The sequence below is a fragment of the Solea senegalensis genome, linkage group LG19 (assembly GCF_019176455.1).
Source record: "Solea senegalensis isolate Sse05_10M linkage group LG19, IFAPA_SoseM_1, whole genome shotgun sequence".
In the NCBI taxonomy this organism is placed as follows: Eukaryota; Metazoa; Chordata; class Actinopteri; order Pleuronectiformes; family Soleidae; genus Solea; species Solea senegalensis.
This window is the reverse complement of record NC_058038.1, coordinates 20,105,859-20,130,918: the sequence shown is the minus strand read 5'-3', so window position 1 is coordinate 20,130,918 and position 25,060 is coordinate 20,105,859. Positions and strand designations below refer to the sequence as shown.

Here is a 25,060-nt window from a genome sequence, read left to right as displayed (position 1 = left end):
TGTAACATTACATCAACTATCAGACCTGAGTGAGGGAGCGTTTGTGTGTATACAGCATCAGAGCACAGGCGAGTGGAGACAAGAAAGTCGTAATAACAGACCCAATAAAAAAATCTCTTAAAAAAGACCGATAAAAATGTTTTCGTAAAAACAGAACCCGTTAGAAAAATGTATTTTGTAAAAACAGACCCCGATAAAAAAAATCTCGTAAAAACAAATGCAACAATTCAGTAGATTGTTTCTTAAATTCAAAGAACAATCTTCAAACAGATGAGAAGAATCTTTAAATCCTTTAAATCTTCACAGAAAACGTACGTAAAACTCGACGATTTTCACATTGTTTTAAAATGGTTCATAACTGTAAATAAACAATGGAGCACAAACTGTTGTGAAACAGTAAAAATGTTTAATGACTGAAAGTAAAACGTTAAGATCAAAGTGCAGAACAGTGATGTGTGAAAGCTCATAGAATAAGTTCTTATATATATACATATATATATATGTACACAAGTATATGTACATATCCAGTATATACTGTATATATAGCAATTTATCCAAGATTTTGTGACAGAAAACCACTGAAAACCAGGGGAAAAGACCAACCTAATGAAAATCTACTTAGATTTTGTGTAAAATATTGTCTTCATCGTCAGACAGACTTTTCCAACAGGAAAGTGAAGTTGGTGAACCACTCACTCTCCGTTTCCTTGGAAAAGTCTGTCTGAACTTAACCTGTGTGATTTAAACTGTGTCAGGTCGTAGCAGGGTGAGCCGCTGTGTCTCGTTCCCGTCACAGGGGGGCGCTCACAACACAGCAGACTATAAATCAGAGCTCAGTGTAAACCAGTGTTTACATTCATTTGTGTCGCTCACTTCATGTAAAACTACCGATGAACAGGGACGTTTGTTTATGACGACAGGAGGAGACACAGCAAGAGGACGAGGACGTGGAAGAGGAAGAAGGAGGAGGGGTGTGGCAGAGCGCCCCCACTGGTGGTGTTGGGAGCAGCCGTGCTGTTGGTGTTGTTGTTGTTGTTGTTGCTGTTGTTGTTGGAGGCTGGAGACAAGAGCATCCCCAGGGTCTGAGACAAGAAGCTGCTGTAGCTGTTGAGTGAGGTGAAGACGTTTACGTCACCCGCTCGTGTTTCTGTGCTGGAGTTGTTTTCAGCCGATAAAACCGCCGCCTGGAACCAGGAGCCGTCCTGCTTACACATCAGCGGACCACCAGAATCTCCCTGAACACACAGGAACCACGGAAGTGACCAACACCTCTTCAACACACAGTCACATCTTCTTGTAGAAGAATCCTCAACTCAAAGAAAAAAGATTATGACAAATATGAAGCTAAAGCTCACGTGAATGTTTGTTTTTGACCTCAACTCAGTTATTTCACGTTAAAATGCTGCTTCTTTGGTGACGTGAACGTTTCCAGCCACTGTACCGAGATACCTATAGCGCTCCAGATGTCACGTGACTTGGTTGCTATGAGCCGTCATGTTGGCAGGTGGTTCTTTGGATTCAACCAGACAGGTTTCAAGCTAAACAATAAAGGACGGATCGGTGCGGCGTCTGCAGTAAAGCAGGCTTTGCATCAGTCTGTCATGGTGAAGATGGTCGATCTACGTTCCTACCTCACCTATGGTCACAAGCTGTGGGCAGTGATTGAAAGATCGCGGTTAAAAGTGGCTGAAATGGGTTCCCTCCGCAGGGCGTCTGGGCTCTCCCTTAGAGACAGGGTGGGAGGGGCTCAGAGTAGAGCCAGCCGCTACTCCTCAGCATCGAGAGGAGCCACATTAGGTGGCTCGGGCACCTGGTTAGGACGCCTCCCTGGGGATGTGTTCTGGGCACATCCCACTGGGAGGAGGCTCCGGAGAAGACCCAGGACTCGCTGGAGAGACAAAGTCCCGGGGTAAGGTTTAAGGTTAACCAGCGAGGAACGGAACAGCCAGGAACGCCTCGGGACCAAGTGGCCGCAGAGAGGGAAGTCTGGGCTTTTCTTATTTGTTTAGGTTTCTTCGTCAAGTTACTTCTAAATTACTCAACCACATGGTTTCTTTAACGCTCATGTGGCTGCGTTCTCAGAAACTGTGGAACGAGTTACACCCAACATATGAAGGTAAAACTTATTCAAACAACTGGAGAAAGACCAGTTGTTTTCAGTTTACTACTGAAGAGGACTGAGAACTGTTGTAGTGACCACATGCACACATTACTCATCCCATAATTCACCTGCTCCAGTGTGAAATCTCCCGTACAGATGCTGTCAGTCGTTGCCGTGTTCCCACAATCCACCACCGACGTCTGGAACTCCTGCAGAACTTGTTCCTCTGAGGTTGGAGAATAAAAATGAACGTGTGAATGGTGTCATGTTTCATCTAAAGACCGTGTGTCTTCACGTGGACTCACCCCCTCCTCGCCCGGCACTCCAGCCGGTGGCAAAGCACGCCGAGCCCACGCCGAACGTTTGTCCCATACCCAGGCAGATGGGCTGGATGTAGTCGGACCGGGTGGGCGGAGCTTCCAGCTGCAGCACTGCGATGTTGGAGCCAGTCTGGTTGCTCATGGTGATGTTTGTCACGCTCACCATCACCTCAAAGGGGTTGGAGCCGTTCTGTTTGAGACGGCCGAGGATGACGGTCCACTGAGACGCTATGGGTGAACTGAGACACAGAGGGACAACGTGGCAAGGACTGAGGACAAGTCAACGCTTCACATGTCTGATTGGTTTCATGACTCATTGATTTCTTTAAAGCAGAACCATGCAGGATTTTTACCCTGGAGCTGTCTCCACTGCCCCCTACTGTTAGTGGAAAACCAGCTTTGCAAGATCATGGCTGCTGACCCAGGGTCCACAGAATCACAAGGTCTTGCACCTTAATGATCCCTATCGATGACGTATGTCCAGGTGTCTCACCTTGAGAAACAGCTGGCATCACTCAGCACAGCATCCACAGCCACCAGCGTCCCACCACACACGTGTGTTCCATTCTTCTGGAGACTCGCCATCCATGGCCATTCACCGGCTGTCGACACCGAAGCTCCATTCAAAATACGAGAATTCTTCGGGGCTTGGCCACAAACCACAGCTGGAGAGACGAGCGACAGGTGACCACTTTTTAAAGTGAAAACTTAAAACTTACTCAACATTTGGTTCAAACCTTGTCTTCAAAATCAAGTCAAGATTACGAAAACACCAAATATCTGGAACCTTTGCACAGTCATGATTATCCAAACCAACATTATTTGCTCCCCCTTATGGCACTTCAAAATAAATCACTAAGACAGTATGTTGGGATTTTCACTCACATGAAAAATGAACTATGCTCTGCATTCACAGTTTCCTCAATAATGAAAATCTATCAAATTTATTGTGAGTGATTTGTAATGTCGTACATTGTCCCATCTCGAGGAGAAACACTCACGTTTGGACGGTGGGACAGTTGTAGGTGCAGGAAGTATAAGTGGTGGCAGGTCTTTACAGGTGGCGTTGAGATCTCCGTCAGTGCCATTGGACCTGAAGAAGACGAAGCCTGGTGGGTCACTGTTGATATGGCTCTTGATCCAGGACTCATACCGCGACACTCTGGTGTAGACTCCAGGCAAGCCAGGCTTACCACACTCAGCTCCAGAACTCACGACTCCTGCCTGGATCCAGCGACTGTCATACTTACTCACCAGTGGACCACCGGAATCCTCCTGAAATAAGAGGAAGAATCAGGAGACAGAATCTTCACGGGAAGTTTACCCTGGCACAAACGCAAAGGAGGTAAAATATTCACCTCACAGGTATCCTTCCCTCCGGCTTGTAATCCGGCGCACATCATGTTGTCTGTGATTGCACCAACTCCATAGAAACAGTTGCACTCTTTGTTCCCTACAACTGGCAACTCCACCTCTCTCAGGGAGTGTGGTGCAGGAATAGACACTGAAATGATCACATGAGCAAAAAGATGATGACATGTTTTTATTGTTAATGAGAACAGGAACTAAACCGGTTTCTGGTTGGTTGGTCAGCAATGAAGGATACTGTGCTGAATTGTTTGCACTCCAGTATCGTGGTGGACACGTTCTCAAAGGTCTGGGTGATCCCAGTCAAGTTTGCTAGCAATTTGACTTCTCTCTGCAGAGTCATCAGGTAAGGAAGCTGTTTTGGCCAACTTCAGAAATATGCTAAAAATGAAACTAATCACAAACCCATGATGCTAATCATGAGCATCAGAACTTATAATGTTAATCCTGTAGACAACAGTCAAGCATCAGCAGCAACAGGAGTCAGTCCGGTACAGTAACATGACTCCAGGAAAGAAGTTGCTTATGTCAAATATTTGGGAGAAGATTTACTGCCCTGCTCAGTAGCTGCCCACTTCTCCTAGTTCCAGGGAGGTTCCTATGAGAAGATGGGTAAAATGAAGAGGACGACTCTGCCCACGCAGAGAACTCACTGGGATTTGTAGGTGTTTCATAAATATCACTACATTTAGCAAAGTGACTTAGCCTGGCTAATGCCAGACTGCATCTCAATCTCATTTAAAGGTAAGACATCACAGCTCTCCACCACCACACTCGTCCTCAGTACCAAACAATAAAGAAGCATTGATATCAGTAAAGTCAGTAAAAATGAACGATACCTATCCCTCGTTGCTGCTACAACTTAAGTTCTGCTTTGTGTCTCACCTCCAAGTTGAACAGCTCCCCAGCCGGTGACCCAGGCGTCAGTGCCGTTGTGGAAGGCGCTTTCTGAGGCTGCGAGGCAGACGGGCAGGATGTAGTTGGTGAAATTGACGGGTGAGGAGAGTTTCAGGAGGGCAATGTCATTGTTCCCCGTACGGACTACGTAGTCGGGATGGATGATAATCTGCTCCACCCCCAGAACCACATACGTTCCAGTCCATACCGATAGACTGTGCAATCCCAGAACCACAACTGTGGAAGCTGTGACATTTCTGTAATTGGGAGAGAAATGGTTTAAAGGTCTGAAAAGTACAACTGTGGTCAAGATCCAGGTGGTCATCCACAGTTGTGGAAAGTGTGTGATGAGGATCACTGCTACAGAGAGTTTGTTTGGACCACTGCACAATGGCGTGTTGTTCTTGTTGCTCACCTCCGTACACAGTGAGCGGCTGTCAGCACCCATTCACGGTTAATGAGGGAGCCTCCACAGAAGGTTCCTAAATGAATAACAACGGCTTGCCAGGGCCAGCTGCCCACGACAGCCTCCTGTCCTCCAACAATCCTGGTGTTGAGCGGAGGGCGACCACAAACTAAAGAGACAGACTTTGATTATCAACTGTTTTTTTTTTTTTAAATACAACCACGCTTACAAAAACATTTCTCCATTAAACATGAGGGTAATAGAGTGTGAGCACATGTTAGACAGTTCTCACTTTCAGCTGCAGGTGTTGGGGGGAGGGATGGAGGTGGCGTCAGGATGGTACAGGTGGCTGAGAGATCTTCATCAGTCCCAATGGAGTTGAAGGTGATGAATCCAGGCGGGCTGTCAGTAACATGACTGTTGATCCAGCTCTGGTACTGCGACACTCTGGTGTAAACAGCTGGGAAATTAGGCAGAGCACAACCCAAACCGAAACTTGTAATTCCAGCCTGGATCCAGGTCCCATTCTGCTTGCTGACCAGTGGACCGCCTCCATCTCCCTGTGAGGAGAGGAAATGTTCAGTATCTTCACAGGAAGTCAAACCTGACACAAACACAACAGGAGAAAAAAACAACAAAAAACAATCACATGACAGGGTCCTTTCCCTCCAGCTTGTGGCCCGGCGCACATCATGTTTTCTGAGATACTCGACCTGCCATAGGAACATTGACACTGTCGGTTTCCCACAACTGGCACCTGCACCTCCGTCAGGTTCTGAGGCGAAGGCAGAGGCTCTGCAAAGACATACAAATACAAAAGAAATGAACTCAACAGTGTCACACATGGTAGAATGAAATACACAACTGCATGAGTCTTTCCAGGGTCCCCACACCTTGGTTGACATCAAATACAAGGACTTTTCAAGGACCGATTCCCTCAAATTCAAGGATGTGCTGACACAGTTTAAGATGGGAGGACAACTTGTAAGAGTGTCTTCGTCCATGGTTTCCACTTTTACTGATGTGCAGCACAAGTGATTGTCTTCAGGATCTTGGTCAAAGTCTTTGTCATTTGTTTTTGGTGAGACAGAGATGTTGGAATTTTCCCAGACATCACATCACCATTTTCTCTCTTTCTTAACTTTACTCACTGATTGTTCTGCACAGAATCTCACATCAGTGGCAGAGAGAAAGAGACAGTGGACAGTGTCCACAACATTTAAGTGATTACTTCTCCACGATTGTCCTGTGTAGGCCTCATCTACGTATATCAAGCAACGCAGGGCATGAGTAGGTGGCATCGTAAAAGGTCAAGGGTCAGGGATGTTTGCACAAATGATCATTGGACTCTTGTACCATTTTACTCTGGTACCCCAAGGGAAGAGTTCTAAGAATGGAACAGTTGGTTCTGGTTATTTTAATTCCATTCCATTTCCCATGGAAACACAAAAAATATGTATTGAACCAAACAGAAGTTTTCTACTCGCTGCCAAGTTTAGAGCCTTTAAAATGAAACATTTCAGAAAATAACAGATGGACATCAACCTCAAAATATCCAAACCCGTCTATCAAGCAAACATCAAGTGATCACCAACGTTCACTTGAAAGGAACTTATGTTGTTGGGCGGTTTCAGATCCCACCTCCTAATGCCTTGTTGCCCCAGCCGGTGACCCAGGCGTCAGTGCCGTTGTGGAAGGTGCTGTCTGAGGCTGCGAGGCAGACGGGCAGGATATAGTTGGTGAAATTCACGGGTGAGGAGAGTTTCAGGAGGGCGATGTCGTTGTTATTTGAGCTTGAATCAAAGCTGGGATGAATGATGATGTGTGCCACAGTACGAGACTCCTCATGTGGGTTGGATCCCTCCTGACTCTGACGACCAAGGTACACAACCAGACCTGACGTGCCGGAGCTGATGTGATCAGGACAAAGGAGAAGAAAACAGATGAAGACCATGGAGGCGACACGTTAGTGTTGGAGCTAGTCTTAGTCGGACTAACATAAGTGGATAATGTGATTCATAGTCCGATTACTCCTGCATGTTAACACTTAGTCAGACTTGAGTCAGACTTGTCCAAAATGTCCTCTCTGGTCTTTGACCCTGAAGTAGAAGGAGACCACGTATGAACTGCAGGACTGTTGGTGGACATTATACAACGGCGGTGTCTTTCTTCAGACAACACGACAACCACAAGAGACATGTCCATCTCATTTGTCTCAACATTAACATGGACAGCAGGTGGAAGACATACAGAACCACAGCAATGAGATGGACATGAGATAAATCGCATTATTCAGGTATGTTAGTCTGACTAAGACTAGCTCCATTTTAGTTGGACTAACATATTTACGTGAAATTAAGAAAAATGAATTATTGTCTAAGTCTTTGACTAAAATTGGAATTGAACATGAATGTTTCCTCCACAGAGAAAGAGATTATGTTTGTTTCTCTCACTTTAAGCAGCTTGTCGTTGTCAGCACCCACTGGTTGTTGATGAGTGATCCTCCACATTGTTGAACTCCATTTTGGTTGAGACTGACTTGCCAGGGCCAACTTCCAGGGTGAGCATCGTCCCCTCCAACAATCCTGCTGTTGAGCCGCGGTCGACCGCACACTAAACAAACAAACAAACAAACATCAAAGCTAAGACTGGAATCACAGTAAACTCATTTAAAGGGGACATATTATACCCTATTTCCCCCATTAAAATAGTTCCCTGGTGTCTTAATGAACATGTCAGTGACATGCTTTGGTCAAAATACCATAAGGATGAAGCATCATAGCAGTTCAATAACCCTGCTAAACCCGCCCCTTTCAGAACGCTCTGTTTTGTGCATGCTCCCTTTATATGCAAATGAGACACAGGCAAACACACGCCCACTTCTTCCAGGGGGTTTCTGATTTGTCCTCTTTACAGCGCTTTACAGCTCTATTCGTCTCCCCCTCCCTCCACTAGCTCTCTGACAATATCAACATGGCAGCGTGCGTCACAGGAAGAGACGTCCTACATAAGGATGGAGACGAACACTGTCCAACTGTAAATCAGTTAAAAACACTTAGGGACAGCACCACTGACCGGAGCTGGCTATCAGCGGTGGATCTCCGGAGCACAGACTCAGTCTGATACAGTCACATACAGCGGCAATTTATGCAGCGCGCCGCGCGCCGTGGGCGATCAACGGTGCTGTCCCTAAGTCTTGATCCTTGTGTCAGATGTCTTATATAAATACGTACGCTAACTAAATACGGCGACCGCTGGCCGCAGTCTGATGTGAAGTGGTGCGAACACACGAACACACGTTTGCTGACTTTATCCGGCACATTAGCTTCATATATAAAATCCTCTGTAAAACACTGTGCTCCACTGTGCAGCCACCAACAGCACACTTGTCCCTCCGCGTTGACATAATACCGCTCTTCCTCCCTCGCCTGCACTCTCGCAGGGACAAGGTGGAGCTAAGGTGGAGCTCTCCAAGTAAACTTACTGGTGGGGCGGTAACATTCACGGTGAAATGCGCATGCTGACGTCATAAGCGCAGGGAATTCAACATGGAGTGTTTTATCGCCTATACTTACACTAAGGGGGACCACGAAAACATGACTGAGTATTCTTTTTCCACACTTTGGCGACTGGTAGGGCCTCCAGAGTCCCAAATATAAGTATTGAAATGGTTAAAAAGTGGATTTTGCATAATATGTCCCCTTTAACCTAAACTATCAGACTAAACTAAAATAAAATAAAATAAAATAAACTAACTTTAACTAAACTAAATTAATATAACCTTAGGTAAACCAAACTGAAGTAAGTAAAGCAAAATAAACTCAAATAACATAAACTTAAGTAAAGTAAACTACTCTTAAGTGAACCTAGTTAAACTAAAGTAAATGAAAACAAACAAAAATAAAGTCAACATTTTTAAAGCAGAAACGTACCGTCGAGCTGCGCCTGAGTTTCTGTCAAACAGAAAACAAACACAACAACAGATTAAAGATCATCAGCCACAAACTACTGTTAATAGACTGATTTAAACATCGTGATAGCATCGTATTGTGACTTAAATATCATGATAATTATATCGTGGCATCTATATATCTGAGATTATAGTTAGAGCAGATAAAACCAAACAGGTTCACATTTCATTTAAAAACCATTCATTGGTCGGATGTTCAGTTAATTTGTTATTTTACGCACTGTAAAAATCTCTGTTTCACACATAAACAAGCAGAAAGGAGGTGAAAGTGATGGTTGAGGTTGTTGTTACCTGGCAGCAGCAGCAGCAGCAGCAGCAGCAGTGGCAGCAGCAGCAGCGGCAGAGTCCTCACACTCGACACTTTGTACAGAGTCATGACTCAAAGTGAAGATTTTTTACCTCTGCTCACTCTGTATAAATCTCCTATTTTCTTCCCGCCCTTAAGCACAACACCTTCCCCAAATCTGTGCAGCAACGACACGCCCAGCGCCTCACCTCATTTTCCTGATTCGTCTCACAGGTTTGTTCTTTTATTCTTTTATTCTCACACAATGGTCACTTTATTAGGAACACCAGCACATGAAATCAGAATTTTTGAATGCTCTATAATATAATATCATTTCAATTATAGTTCTCTAGTAAATTGTGAGAAAATGTAACAATCATCAGCAAACATGGATAGATATTACATTTCTTTGTAAATAATCTTTTAAAAAATCTTAGGATGCAATAAGTTACAAAATAAAAACAATATTATGCATGTATAAATATAGATTTTGTAATGCTGGCAGAGATCATGTAGTTTAATATTTAATCCAATGAAAATGATTTTCTTTGAATCATAGGATGCAATAATTTAAAACAACAACAACAAAATAAAAGAACAAACACAAATCACAACCTATACTTGTAATAATTAATATGATAATCGAAAGCTCTTTCATGTTCGCAGTTAGTTAATTAGCAAATTTCAATTGTATTCTGAGAAAATTTCACGCTTATTTTTCTTTGTAAAAGGAAAAATATAAGTTTAAAAATGATTGAATAATACATTTTGTATATTTTGTTTAATATTTTTAATTTAATATAATATATATTTCATATTATAGACCAAGAAGAACAAAAAAGTTGACCGTAACCATGGCCTCAACTCAACAGGAAGTCGGCCATTTGGAATTTTGGCTCCATTTTGACGATTTGCACCCTACGAAAATGAGCGAGAAATTTTTGTGGATTCAAAAATGAGCTCAGGGCGCGAGGGCCCTATCATGACTGCGTGCAGGCCGAGTTATTATATCTGAGAATCAAATGATTCTGTCGTATTAGCATAGCAAGTTAGCGCTGTTCAATTTGAATCCTGATAAAAAACATGGAAGTTTCAATCACATTTACTGAAAACTGATGTACTTATAATAAATCAACAATATTTGTGTATATACATATATATATATATGCATATATACATGTAACAATAAATGGTCTATGATTAAATATGCTGTATATATAATTTTAATAATTAATATGAGAATCAAAAGATTCTGTCATGTTAGCATATTAATAAAAAACAATGTACAAAACTTTAAGTTTGTGCGTATAGTTAGGTAAATAGCTATAAAGTTTTAAAGTTATATAGTTAGTTACTTGGTTATAAAGTTATATCGTTAGTTACTTGGTTATAAAGTTATATAGTTAGTTATATAGTTATAAAGTTATATATAGTTATATAGTTATACAATTAGTTGTATAGTTATAAAGTTATATATAGTTATATAGTTATAAAGTTATAGTTAGTTATAGAGTTATAGAGTTATAGATAGTTATATAGTTATAAAGTTATAGTTAGTTATAGAGTTATAGAGTTATAGATAGTTATATAGTTATAAAGTTATAGTTAGTTATAGAGTTATAGAGTTATAGATAGTTATATAGTTATAAAGTTATAGTTAGTTATATAGTTATAGAGTTATAGATAGTTATATAGTTATAAAGTTATAGTTAGTTATAGAGTCATAGAGTTATAGATAGTTATATAGTTATAAAGTTATAGTTAGTTATAGAGTTATAGAGTTATAGATAGTTATATAGTTATAAAGTTATAAACAGAAACCAAAAGAAATCCCTGTCACGTTGCACCTTTGTTCACACAGTTTCATGATCACATGTTTAATCTGACTATTATCACAAAGGGGTTTCCCGATCATTTGACTCGCCACAAAAACAACAAACAGGAAATGCTGCTAATTAATATGAGAATCAAAAGATTCTGTCATGTTAGCATAGCAACAAAAAAAAAGAATGTACAAAACTTCAAATATACAAGTTATATAGTTAGTTATTGGGTCTGGGGGTGGAGTGGCTCAGTGGTTAAGACCGGTACCCTGCGTGCAAAAGACTTCATGGTTGCAAGTTCGACTCTACCCCTGGCAGGTTGTACTCAATTCCCTTGTAAGTGGCTTTGGATGAAAGCGTCTGCTCGTGTAATATTGTTGTATCAACCTATTATGACCCAAGTTTACAGGATTTAAGTTTATCTGATATTTATTTACAGCCGTATAACAACTAATGTAAGTTTTGAATTGGAAAATGAATCATGTTTGGGGACCCCCAAACAAATCTCCAGTGACCCATCTGTGGGTCCCGATCAAGTGCTTGGGAACCACAGCTGTACAGCTGATGTGATTAGATCACCATGATCCAGTGACACGATGATCTAATCAAATTTAATTAAACAGAATTAGTTTGAGACGAATATGATTTGTTTGCGGTATAAAAGGCAACGGGACGTTTGTTAAACCCTGAGGAACGCCGTCACCGACCGCACGACGACTGGATCTGGAAGCAGTTGTGATTTAAACAGTGGTTCCCATGAAACTAAGACTTCTCTTCACTTGTGACAGTTCAATAATCACATGTCACTTGAGAAGGAAGCCGGCCAGAATGTCGGAACAAGGAAGTTCTTACAAGGAAATTCATTTTATTATTATTTCATTCATGAAACCATATCCACAACAAAAGACGGCTTCTTCAGAACACGTTCACGTCTTTATCTCACTGTTAGACAGACCTTTCCTTGTGTAAACTGAAGTTTGTAAACCACTCACTCTCCCACACCAAAGTCCATAGAGAAAATCGGTGATTTTAACATCACACACACACACAGGAGTTGTTGATCCTCTGCTGCCTCCATCACTAAGTTCAAATGTCTTCTTTTGTCACTTCAGTGTTTGAAATCTTTTGTCAGATTGACCTCAGTGACACAAAGTGACCACACGAGGCAGCAGAGGACCAGCAGCTCCTGTGTCCCCGCAGCTAAAATCACTGATTTTCTCTCTGGGCTTCGGTGTGGGAGAGTGAGTGGTTTACAAACTTCAGTTTACACAAGGAAAAGTCTGTGTAACTAACATTATTCATAATTTTATATGTTTAATCATATTTCATATATACATATATATATATGTATATATATATATATATATATATTATTAGTAGTCTTATTATTAGTAGTAGTATAACATTTGGTGGTCAAAGGTCACTGTGGCTTGCTGTTGTTGTTTTTATAATTAAATATTGTTTAATTGCCATTAAATGATTTGTGATCAGTTTGTGTTGATTCTTACTTCACTTTAATGTTGAAAGTTTGTTTTTTCCTTCCAAATAAACCCTTAATTATTCCCCTCATTCCTGAAGACAGTTGGTGGAAAGTACCTGCTGTTGTTGATGTCAGGTAAATTCAGGTTGGGCGTGTGCAGCTATGAGGAAGTGCGGGAGGTTTTCGTAAACGCTCGTCAATCCTGACCTGAGCCGGTTCAACCAGAGAGATAAGAGAGGTCATTTAAGCTCAGCACAAGTTATTAAACTACAATTAAATACTGGGCACTCATCTATGGAGGAGTATTTGTGACACAAAGTAAAAACAAACAAGCAGAAGAAACAGGAGGAATTCTGAGATGAAGTCAGAAGTCAGAATTCTGACAAATTCTGACAAATTCTGACAAATTACATTACATTACATTACATGTCATTTAGCAGACGCTTTTATCCAAAGCGACTTACAAAAGTGCATTTAAACATTCGGGTACATATAAGAGCTAGAAGTAAGTAAGAGCTTCAAGTAGAACATGAAGTGCTAGTCATAAGTGCGATGTACTTATTTTGTTTTTTTTTTGTCGTCTTAGTCGAGGTAGAGACTTATTCTGACTTAATCTCAGAATTCATGCTGGTTTTTTTTCTGTTTTTTAAATGTGGCCCTAATACTCTTCCGTAGTCAACTCACAAACAAACAAATAAAGTGTAAATTGCATGTCACTGAAACACAGTTTGTGACTGAAGGTGTACTTGCTGTTGCCAGTGGGTGGCGCAATAACTTTCTCTGCAAAAGAAAGCAAAAGAAAGCCTGTTCACGACTTTTACTGAAAAATTAGAAAAAAGATTGAATTCAGACTTTAATCTTAGAATTCTGACTTTCTTTTTCTCAGAATTCAGACTTTTTTCTTTAATCTCAGAAATCAGACTATTTCAGACTCTAATCTCAGAAATCATTCTTCCATACAGATGATCTGACACAGTAATCAATCGGCCAACCTTATGTAGCACCACTGCTTTTCAACCTGGCTTTAAAATAAGAGCCATTGACTTTGGCTTTTTACGACTTCTTATATGAAATTTAAAAACGGTTTACGGTCGTAATTCTTGTTTTTTTGTCGTGTTTTTTTGTCGTCTCATTTCGCACATGTGCAGAACAAATGGGCTTTTTTCACTTCCCAGAAGAATTTAGAGTTTACAACAGAGGCAAGACACATGCTGATAATGGTTTGAACTTCCAGGCCACTGTACACAAGCCAGGTTCCCTCGCCATTAAATAAATAAAACTATTATTAGATTTTCTCTCATTTTGTTTTATTGCTTTTAAAGTCAAATACAGTCTCAGCTGATATTTTTGAGTTGATATTTGAGAGTTCTTCTGTTTCAGACTGTGTGTGTGTGAATGTGTGTTCTTTGGCCTCTGGTGTGATCAGTGTGTGTTGAACTGTCGCCCCCTGCTGTTGTTCTAAAGTAAAGCAGACAGCACTGTCTCAGGCTGTACCTATTAAACTGCAGTTGTCAGTGAGTACATGTGTGATACTTTTTTACATGAGAGCAAACACACACACACACACACACACACACACGCTCCTGTATGGGCATCAAGGTGAGGTCCAAGTGAATACACTATGGATTTGAGGACCACCATTTCTGTTGAGCTTAAAGATAAAAAAAATGCTAAATTTCCACACAATATGGCGCCCTGACACAAGTTTCCACTTCAGCCTCTTAAAAAATTTTATTTGAAAAAGTCAGTGCCAAATCAGTATCACCACTGAAGTGAGGACCTTCTCATGAAGGAACTGCATGTTTCATTTGTGGCTACAACATTTTAACTTCTGTCTTCCTAATGCGTGCGTGCATGCGCACACACACACACACACACACACACACATTTTTTCAGTTTGCCACTTTTCCTCTAGAGGCCGTTAGAGTGAAAATAAAGTGAGGACCACACAATGCAACAAGGTCCTCACTCCAGAGGTTAAAATATCACACTGGGTCTCACAAAGATAGCTATGCAAACACCCACACACACACACACACACACACACGAGTCATTGGTGAATTAGTTTTAATGTTGTATTAACAGCACATGACCAATGACAACATGAAGGAAAATGACAACATGACTCACTTTATGTCAGAACATCACATGCACCGTGTGACATTCTGTAGCTGCAGTGTTAGTGTGAGGTAGTTGATTGTTCCCTCCGGCCTCCAGAGGGCGCAGCTTCAGGTAATTACACACTAAATTAAATCCTCAATGGAATCAATAAAAAATACAATCATTGAAATCAAATCAGATCGATAAAGGCCCCACCTGAGAAATCACTGTGCTGACGAGAAAATAAAATAAATACATGTAAAAGAGGACATAATTACTGTCACATTGATTTTAAAGGAATAGTTCAGGTTTTTTGAAGAGTGGTCGTTTTCATTCCGATATACGGCTGTAACTTCAAACTTGAGGGGAAAATCTAAGAGTGCATACAGGCTGACCACAGGGTCCAGCAGAGGGCAGTGACAATCGGATCTTACTATTCTTATTATTATTATTATTATTATACTGTGTTCCATTTACATTGGAAGTTGGAAGTTACATCTCAGGCTAGCCATTGTTAGCAGTGGATAGCATTATTATTTCTCATTATTATTTCACTATTATGTGTGAAACAAATACATCAAAAGTGCGGTAAAAGTTTTTGTGAGTGGCAGCCATCTTGGAATCCTGTCAGGGGTTTGTGAAGTTGGAGTTAGCTTGTATATGTGTGTGTGTGTGTGTGTGTGTTTAGGTGACATCTCCAGTATGTGGTAAAATGTCATGGAGACTTTAACATAAAGGAGTTTATGTCACGGTAACTGAATTTAGATATTTTCAATGTTTTTTTCTATTGGACATTTTTTGTCCATAGGGACAGATGTGTGTTGTTTTTTTTAAAATGCTTCGCTCGCCTCATTGAAGCAGCCGTGCTTTAACGTCTGCGTCAAACAAAGAAGAGTCTCGCTCCAACAGAGCGGTGGAGTTGAAACCTCAGGCTTCACAATTAAATTTCATTTCAGAAAAAAAAATCTTAATCTCATAGGTAATCATCATCGTCATCTGTTTTCACTGGAAAAGAGGCAAAAACCAACCCACACCTGGTGGTCACTGATGGTTATTACACCTGACGTCGACACCTGTGTCGTTTACATTCATTAGTGTCGCTCACTTCATGTAAAACTACCGATGAACAGGGACGTTTGTTTATGACGACAGGAGGAGACACAGCGAGAGGACGAGGATTTGGAAGAGGAAGAAGAAGGAGGGGTGTGGCAGAGCGCCCCCACTGGTGGTGTTGGGAGCAGCCGTGCTGTTGGTGGTGTTGTTGTTGCTGCTGTTGGTGGAGGCTGGAGACAAGAACGTCCCCAGGGTCTGAGACAAGAAGCTGCTGTAGCTGTTGAGTGAGGTGAGGACTTTAATTTCACCCGCTCGTGTTTCTGTGCTGGAGTTGTTTTCAGCCGATAAAACCGCCGCCTGGAACCAGGAGCCGTCCTGCTTACACATCAGCGGACCGCCAGAATCTCCCTGAACACACAGGAATCACGGAAATGACCAACACCTCTTTATTCTGTTTCTCTTTCAAAGGCCCCGCGAGTGAAATGAAGGTGAAATCATTTTAATTTTGACAGAAATTGAAGATAAAACAATGAAATTATCATCAAAGCCAAAGTTGCAACACAAAAACGCTGCAGACTCACACTCGCACATTTCTCCTGCCTATCGCTCTACACCCGCCTATGTTTCGGTTGTTTACCCACAATGCCCTGCGTTGAAGTGAATTTGCTTCACATGAGGCGATCACATGAGACCTACTGTACGTTTTCATGCACATTCACACATTCACAAACTAAACAAGCAAACAAACTAGGGTTCGATTAAGAAGGCGCTGCTGTGACTGAATGAACCAGAAGGTGAATTTGTTATTTGACCTTTGCCTGACCCTTGTCTGACCCTCGTCTTTCTGACCCTCGTCTGTCTGACCCTCGTCTGACAGTCTTGGATCATTACTGCCCTCCTCTGATTCTCAGCTTGCGTCACTCTCGCACACAACCACAAAACATCCCATAATTCACCTGCTCCAGTGTGAAATCTCCCGTACAGATGCTGTCAGTCGTTGACACGTTCCCACAATCCACCACCGACGTCTGGAACTCCTGCAGAACTTGTTCCTCTGAGGTTGGAGAATAAGAATGAACGTGTGAATGGTGTCATGTTTCATCTAAAGATCGTGGGTCTTCATGTCATCACTCACCCCCTCCTCGCCCGGCGCTCCAGCCGGCAGCAAAGCACGCCGAGCCCAGGCCGAACGTGTGTCCGTTACTCAGGCAGATGGGCTGGATGTAGTTGGACCGGGTGGGTGGAGCTTCCAGCTGCAGCACTGCGACGTTAGAGCCAGTCTGGTTGCTCATGGTGATGTTGGTCACGTTCACCGTCACCTCAAAGGGGTTGGAGCCGTTCTGTTGGAGAAGACCGAGGACGACGGTCCACTGAGACGCTGTGGGTGAACTGAGACACAGAAGGACAACGTGACGAGGATTGAGGACAAGTCTGGTCCTCGAACTAACGCCCAAAACGCCGAACACAAGAGACCGACGCTTTTCTGTCACCCAATCAGCGGACGTCGCACCGTCACTGTGACCGTACTCGTCACAGTGACGGTGCTCGTTGAGTCGTACTCGTCCTCAACTCTCCTCCATCACTTTATAATTCCAGAATTGACTCGATAGAACCTGGTACCTGCTGTTTTTAGATCAGCTATTCAAAATCTTTCAAGGGCCTTGAGAATTTTTTTTTTGAATTCACAAACTTTCAAGGATTTCAAGGACCTGTGGGAAGCCTGGTGATGGGAGTAAAATACTAACAGTTAGAGTCACTTTCTCTCTGGCTCCATCTTAATCTAATGTCTTTAGTCCGCTGTATGAAACGTGCGTCCAGGTGTTTTACCTCGAGAAACAGTCGGCGTCGCTGAGCACAGCGTCCACAGCCACCAGCGTCCCACCACACACGTGTATTCCATTCTTCTGGACACTCGCCATCCACGGCCACTGGGCGGGCGTCGACACCGACACTCCGCCCACAAGACGAGAATTCTGCGGGGCTTGGCCACAAACCACAGCTGGAGAGACAAGAGACAGGTGTTTGTAAGTTTCATAAACCTGAGACCATAACGTCACCTTCATCACCATCGTCATCATCGTCTTCTTATAAAAGCAGGAACTCACGTGGTGCTGTGGTGGTTGGAGGGGCGGTGGTTGACGGCAGCCCGGGGCAGTTGACAGACAGGTCACCGTCAGTCCCAGTGGAAGTGAAAGTGACGAAGCCTGGCTGGTTGGTGGTGACCTGGTCCTCGATCCAGGTTCGATAGCGGGACACTCTGGTGTAGACTCCTGGGAAATTAGGTTCAGCACATCCTACTCCAAAACTCACGACTCCTGCCAAGATCCACTGAATGCCCTGCTTGCTCACCAGAGGACCGCCTGAATCGCCCTAGAAGGAGAAGAAGAACAACAACAACAACTCAGGCGACAGAATCTTCACAGGAAGTTACACCTGACACAAAAGCAGGAGATAAAATGAGCACCTGACAAGAATCCTTCCCTCCAGCTTGTAACCCGGCACAGATCATGTTGTCAGTGATGCCGATACTTCGAACACTGTAGTCGCAGAAACACTGTCTGTTCCCGACGACTGGCACCTCCACCTCCATCAGGTTTTCTGGGGAAGGAAGAGGAACTAAAGAGACGAAGAAGAGTCAGTTCATCAGTTGAGTTTCTCTGGTGTCGTTCAGGTTTGGCGGTCACACTCCGACTCACCTCCAGATTCAATGTTGCCCCAGCCGGTGACCCAGGTGCTGGTGCCGTTGTGGAAGCTGCTGTCTGGAGCTGCGAGGCAGACGGGCAGGATGTAGTTGGTGAAAGTAACGGGTGCGGCGAGCTTCAGGAGGGAGATGTCGTTGTCGTTGGTGTCCGAGTCGTAGTTGGGATGGTTGATGATCTGTTTCACGACTCGACTCACTGCGTTGGTGTTGGCTCCCTGTTGTGTCTGACGGCCCAGCGACACAATCAGGCCATTGGTGCTCACACTGCAGTGGTGAGAGGAGAAACCTTTAGAGATGTTTCCGTTTCCTTACCAGTTGTTCTTGGTTTCACAGAACGGTGACATTTTATATGATGTGAGTGTTTTTTAAAGTGCAAGTAAATATATTTTTGAATACACATATGTTTAGTTTTGTCTCTTTGATTTTAGTTCCCATGACTTTTTTTAACCATCACAGGTGTAGAGGACATTATTCCTGAACTGCAGGATCCAGATTAACTTCCCAGAGAGTCACTGAACGTTTACAAGAGCCTGCAGGGAAACAAATGGATGCACGCCACAGAGTCTGTCTTTCTTTCTGTCTGTCTGTCTGTCTGTCTGTCTGTCTGTCTGTCTGTGTTTCCACACTTGCCAGTATGACCAACAGAGGCTGACAGAGGCTTGTTGCATGAATGCCTGTTTTGACACAGCATCTACCCACCATGCTCACTTTTCCAAAATCTACTTAAAGTTCTAAAATCTATTTATAATTCTAAAATCTACTTAAAGTTCTAAAATCTACTTGAAATTCTAAAATCTACTTAAAGTTCTAAAATCTATTTATAATTCTAAAATCTACTTAAAGTTCTAAAATCTACTTGAAATTCTAAAATCTACTTATAATTCTAAAATCTACTTGAAATTCTAAAATCTACTTATAATTCTAAAATCTAATTAAAGTTCTAAAATCTACTTAAAGTTCTAAAATCTACTTGAAATTCTAAAATCTACTTAAAGTTCTGAAATCTATTTATAATTCTAAAATCTACTTGAAATTCTAAAATCTACTTAAAGCTCTGAAAACTACTTAAAGTTCTGAAAACTATTTATAATTCTAAAATCTACTTGAAATTCTAAAATCTACTTAGAATTCTAAAATCTACTTGAAATTCTAAAATCTACTTGAAATTCTAAAATCTACTTGAAATTCTAAAATCTACTTAGAATTCTAAAATCTACTTAAAGTTCTGAAAACTACTTATAATTCTGAAATCTACTTAAAGTTCTGAAAACTACTTATAATTCTAAAATCTACTTAAAGTTCTAAAATGACAGCACAGCTCACTGAGGGGAACCTGGTGGTGTTGTGGTCACTTCTTACCTTGAGAAACAGTGAGCTGCCGTCAGAACCCACTCACTGTTGATGAGGGATCCTCCACAGAAGTGATTCCCACTCCTTTGCAGGCTGACCTGCCAGGGCCAGCTGCCCTCGATGGCCACCTGACCTCCAACAATCTTGGTGTTGAGCGTAGCTTTGCCGCACACTGACAGGACAGAGGCACAGAGTGAGCGACACACTGACATGTTGACAGCTTACAGTACGACATGATACAAGCGGTCACTTACCACTGAGCTGTGCCTGACACTCTGAAACACAAGAGAAAAGAAACACATGTGAAGGCTAGTGAAGGGTAGGGTATCATTCACACATAGGTTGAAAGGCGGGGTCACATCTGGACAGGTCACCACTCTCACACGGACGTCCATTCAGCGTGTCCAATTTGCCTAATCCCCACATGTGCATGTAATTGGACGGTGGGAGGAGGGACGGTCTCATTTACATATAAAATAAAAGCCAAACAAATGCTCTATGTTCATGATCACATTCAGCATTTGACATTTTTAAATGTATTAATATTTGTTTGATTTCCTGTCTACGGAACACGTCTTTAACTCACTGTGAGACAGAAGTTTGTAAACCACTCACTCTCACACACACACACACACATATGGCTGCCTCCATCACTAAGTTCAAAAGTCTTATTTTGTCACTTCAGTGTTTGAAATCCTTTGTTCACATTGACGTCAGTGCCCTGTGTCCCTGATGAAGTTGATCACCTCCGATACCGTCGCTGCCAAACTATATATAATACATCATATCTTAATACACAAACCACATTTTTGAATTCTAAATGACTAATTTCTCGCCTTAAATGAGCTTAAAACTAATTAAATACATTACATTACATGTCATTTAGCAGACGCTTTTATCCAAAGCGACTTACAATGGAACTGATTACAGTCAGCGAGGGGTGGAATCGAACTTGCGACCATTGGGTACCGGTCTTAACCACTGAGCCACTCCAGCCCTAATTAATGACACATTTAATTAATTATTAAATGGTGTATTTATTTATTTAATTTTGGCCCTTTCAGTCCTCCTTAAACACCTGGGGCCCGTTTCAGAGAGCAGGTTTAGTGAAAACTCAGAGTTAGTGAGGGAAACTCTGGTTTTTCGGTTTCACAAAGCCGGTTCAGCTTAACGCTGAGTCAGTTACCCTGGCAACATACTCTGTGAACCTAACCAGCTCGCTGGCAGGTTTTCTGTGTGTCTGACACTCGTCTCATTTCCTCATTCATGAAGCAAATTCACCTGCCAAATTAATGAAATTTACGTCTTTCAAAACATCGAAATCCCAATCAGATGTTACTCCCAGTGTGCGAACTATACTGCAGGTTTCAGGGGGGCTCACGTATATTGGGTGGGGGTTTGCGGGACGGACGCTGCGCTTGTATACTTGTGGTGTATTTCCATGCAGCTGAAAACACTTGAACTTCACTGTAGTTTAGAAGTGACTTTTTGAATCTCGCTGCAGACCAAATGTTAATGTTTGTCTGCGTTTATATTTACACGTGGAAATATAGTCATGAAACAGCGTTGAGCAAAATGTTTTTATGTAAAATAGAGTGAAAAAAGTGAGTCAGTTTGAACATGGACACTTTCATAAAGTAAACTATGTTTTCTCACTTTGATCCATATTCTCATCTTCAGTTTGTGTCTCGTCAGCTGAATAAATATCTAATCTAATGCAACATAATGTTAGGACTGCAGCATTTATCATCATTAATGTAAGTTAAATGATGAATGAGTGAATTACACTGTATAAAATGTAACAGTGTTCATTTATTCACTCCTCTCTTCACATCAATGTCAAGTGTTCATATTTCTGCTCAACTGGATTGAAATGGAGGCTGTGCTCTTTGTTTACCCGTTGCCATGGTGAATCGTATTATCAGAGCTCCATTGAACTCAGAGTGAACATACTCACAGTTGACTGAACTAATGCTGATCAGATGTTCTGAAACCCAAAACCCAGAATTAAGGTTTTAACTCAGAGTTTGTTGAACCTGCTTTCTGAAACAGGCCCCTGGTCACTTCATTGTGATGGTTAAGGTTAGTTAGTTAAGGTTAGTTAGTTCGTTAAGGTTAGAGTAAGGGGCTGTGGAATGCGTTATATGTCAATGGTGTCCTCACTAAGACGTAAAAACAGGTTTGTGTGTGTGTGTGTGTGTGTTTCTTTCTTTCATGTTTATTTACTTAAAAACACTCTCCGTCTTTGACCTTTCACCCCAGTGTGTCACGTGACTCTCGTGGCTCCTCAGACGGGTTCAGCCTGTACTTTCACAGGATTTCTCTTTGTTTTCAGTGTCATGTTTGTGACGAGGTTGTTGACGGACCGAGAGGAGACACATGACCCGTTAACTACGATAAGTCAGCATGATCTTAATCTGTCTCTCTGTGTCTGTCTGTCTCTCTGTGTCTGTCTGTGTCTCTGTGTGTCTCTGTGTCTTATTGCGTCTTCACACTGAATTAGGATTAAGCAAGATGTCAAAACTGTGAAGCCACTACTAATATATTTCTTTTATTTACGATCGCAGCGCCTGAATCTCAGGCTTCAACTGACTTGCGGCATGGGGGAGGGGCCTGGAAGGATGGGAGGAGCTTTGAGAGACGGGAACTTCAAACTGCAATGAGGGCAGCATTACACCTCTCAGAGTACAAGCTGCCGCACATTAGGATTACTAGAAGAAAAATAAGAATTTGCATCATTTAAAAAAAAAGGGGGAGGAGTCTGGGTTGGACAAGGGAGTGACGAAAGAGTGGTGAGGCTCCATTCACACGAAAACAGAGCAAAACCCTGTAGTACACATGCCAGGCCTCTGCGTGGCGCTGCTACGCCAAAACCAGACAAGACCACGTCGAGCATGTGAGCTGTGTACTATTTTTATTTTTTAAATAAAGCTTTATTTGAACGTCTTCCCACCCACAGGTGACGCTCGTCAACGCATTCCCCAACCATAGCAACGAGATTCTGCCTCATTAGGACCAGGTTTTGGGCTTCATGTCCTGACAAGGTCAGAAAACACACACAAACACACACACTCATTCTGGTCTACTCACTTAAATGAGGACTTGACATGTTTACCATTTTGTCCAGAGTTTAAAGAATTACAACGACTTTCTAAAACAACCAATCAGTTTGTTTGTGTTGCGGAGAAAAAAACCACAAAACGTCCACAAACACAGAACTGCTCTCTGTCTCCCTCTGTCTGCATCAGTGGTACTGCAGCCTCTTCTTCTCTCTTTCATTTCCTCATCTTTCAGGATGAATTTTTAAATGAATTTTAAATAGTGTCAGAGATTTTCGGTGTTTTAACATCGTCGTGTCGGAGCGGGTCCAGTCAGTCACCAGTGAGCGGTTAACTGTTTATAAAAGTCACTGACTAGTTATACTAACTATGACTCCAGTGACTAAAACAGAGAAACGGTTTCATAACTGTGTGTATGTGTCATGTGTGAAGAGGAGAAACTCTGGATTTGCTTTACAGGGAATTTAAAATAGTTAAATTTGACAGTGATTCAGAATATATTTATCTCATTTAGTGTTAAATATAAATACATTTCACTTAAATAGTTAAACTTAACACTATTGAGAAGTCTATTTAACTATTTAAGTGTCAAAATTTCACTTAAATAGTTCAACCTAACACTATTGAGAAGTCCATTTAACTATTTAAGTGTTAAAATCTCACTTAAATAGTTCAACCTAACACTATTGAGAAGTCCATTTAACTATTTAAGTGTTAAAATCTCACTTAAATAGTTCAACCTAACACTATTGAGAAGTCCATTTAACTATTTAAGTGTTAAAATCTCACTTAAATAGTTCAACTTTACACTATTGAGAAGTCCATTTAACTATTTAAGAGTTAAGTCCATTTAACTATTTAAGTGTTAAAATTAAAATAGTTCAACTTAACACTATTGAGAAGTCCATTTAACTATTTAAGTGTTAAAATCTCACTTAAATAGTTCAACTTTACCCTATTGAGAAGTCCATTTAACTATTTAAGTGTTAAAATCTCACTTAAATAGTTCAACTTAACACTATTGAGAAGTCCATTTAACTATTTAAGTGTTAAAATCTCACTTAAATAGTTCAACTTAACACTATTGAGAAGTCCATTTAACTATTTAAGTGTTAAAATCTCACTTAAATAGTTCAACTTAACACTATTGAGAAGTCCATTTAACTATTTAAGTGTTAAAATCTCACTTAAATAGTTCAACTTAACTACCATATTATTGTGAACTATTTATCTCACTTAAATAGTTCAACCTAACACTATTGAGAAGTCCATTTAACTATTTAAGTGTTAAAATCTCACTTAAATAGTTCAACCTAACACTATTGAGAAGTCCATTTAACTATTTAAGTGTTAAAATCTCACTTAAATAGTTCAACTTTACACTATTGAGAAGTCCATTTAACTATTTAAGTGTTAAAATCTCACTTAAATAGTTTAATTTAACTCTATTGACGAGTGTATTTAACTATTTTACTATACATATACTGCATGTTTGTATGTATATATATGCAGTATATGTATATAATATATATATATATACTGTATATATTCATATGGGGGGTGGGGGGGTGACCATGAGGCAGATAGTTCAGCTGGATTATTGGATTATTCTCACCTGAACATAAAGAGCACGTCAGTGCATTTTGTTGTTGTTTTCAGGGTTTTTGTCTTCGATGTGTGTGTGTGTGTGTGTGTGTCAGGTGTTCTTACCTGGTGTTGTCAGGAGAGTGAGCAGAGTGGCCACACACACCGCTGTGACCGTGGAGAGAGTCATGGCTGAAAGTGTGAAGCGTCTGTTCTGAGCCTGCACTAATAACTCTCTCTCTCTCAGGACACGCCCACCATCGGTTTATAAAACCTCAGTGTCAGTCAAACACAGGCGACAGAGAGGCGTCACAGCGTTGCATTTAAATCACTTCATAAAGGGACGTTCTGCTGCTAACGCTGGGAAAAGTTAGATCAGCTGAAAATCTACTTCAGTTCAAGTCTACGATGTCTTCAGAACGTGTCCACGTCTTTATCTCACTGTGAGACAGACTTCTCCAACTGGAAACTGAAGTTTGTAAACCACTCACTCTCCCACACCAAAGTCCAGTGAGAAAGTCAGTGATTTTAGCTGCTGGTCCTCTGCTGCCTCGTGTGGTCA

General features: G+C 41.5%; 1 protein-coding gene across 1 annotated transcript; it reads right to left on the bottom strand.

Moving 5' to 3' along the window:
* Nucleotides 1-384: 384 nt before the first annotated feature.
* On the bottom strand, nucleotides 385-24,931 carry LOC122785300 (polyserase-2-like). Its single transcript, XM_044051033.1, has 24 exons — nucleotides 24,625-24,931; nucleotides 20,110-20,130; nucleotides 19,865-20,027; nucleotides 18,501-18,769; nucleotides 18,269-18,420; nucleotides 17,910-18,174; nucleotides 17,632-17,803; nucleotides 16,940-17,193; nucleotides 16,761-16,858; nucleotides 15,894-16,212; nucleotides 9,354-9,440; nucleotides 9,025-9,045; nucleotides 7,546-7,705; nucleotides 6,734-7,002; nucleotides 5,742-5,887; nucleotides 5,385-5,652; nucleotides 5,102-5,261; nucleotides 4,675-4,943; nucleotides 3,780-3,925; nucleotides 3,423-3,696; nucleotides 2,915-3,086; nucleotides 2,407-2,660; nucleotides 2,230-2,327; nucleotides 385-1,235 (listed from the first exon to the last, which is right to left on the bottom strand). Exons 1-24 carry the CDS (start codon nucleotides 24,686-24,688, stop codon nucleotides 909-911), a joined length of 4,428 nt encoding a protein of 1,475 aa, XP_043906968.1. The 5' UTR covers nucleotides 24,689-24,931; the 3' UTR covers nucleotides 385-908.
* Nucleotides 24,932-25,060: the final 129 nt, after the last annotated feature.

Bases quoted from the DNA above. Each gene is read 5' to 3' on its own strand.
- LOC122785300 (XM_044051033.1), bottom strand. From the start codon at position 24,688: ATGACTCTCTCCACGGTCACAGCGGTGTGTGTGGCCACTCTGCTCACT. The intron at 17,804-17,909 runs GTGAGTTCCTGC...TTGTCTCTCCAG, and splicing joins TCCAACCACCACAGCACCAC to CTGTGGTTTGTGGCCAAGCC. The intron at 17,194-17,631 runs GTAAAACACCTG...TCTGTGTCTCAG, and splicing joins GACGCCGACTGTTTCTCGAG to TTCACCCACAGCGTCTCAGT.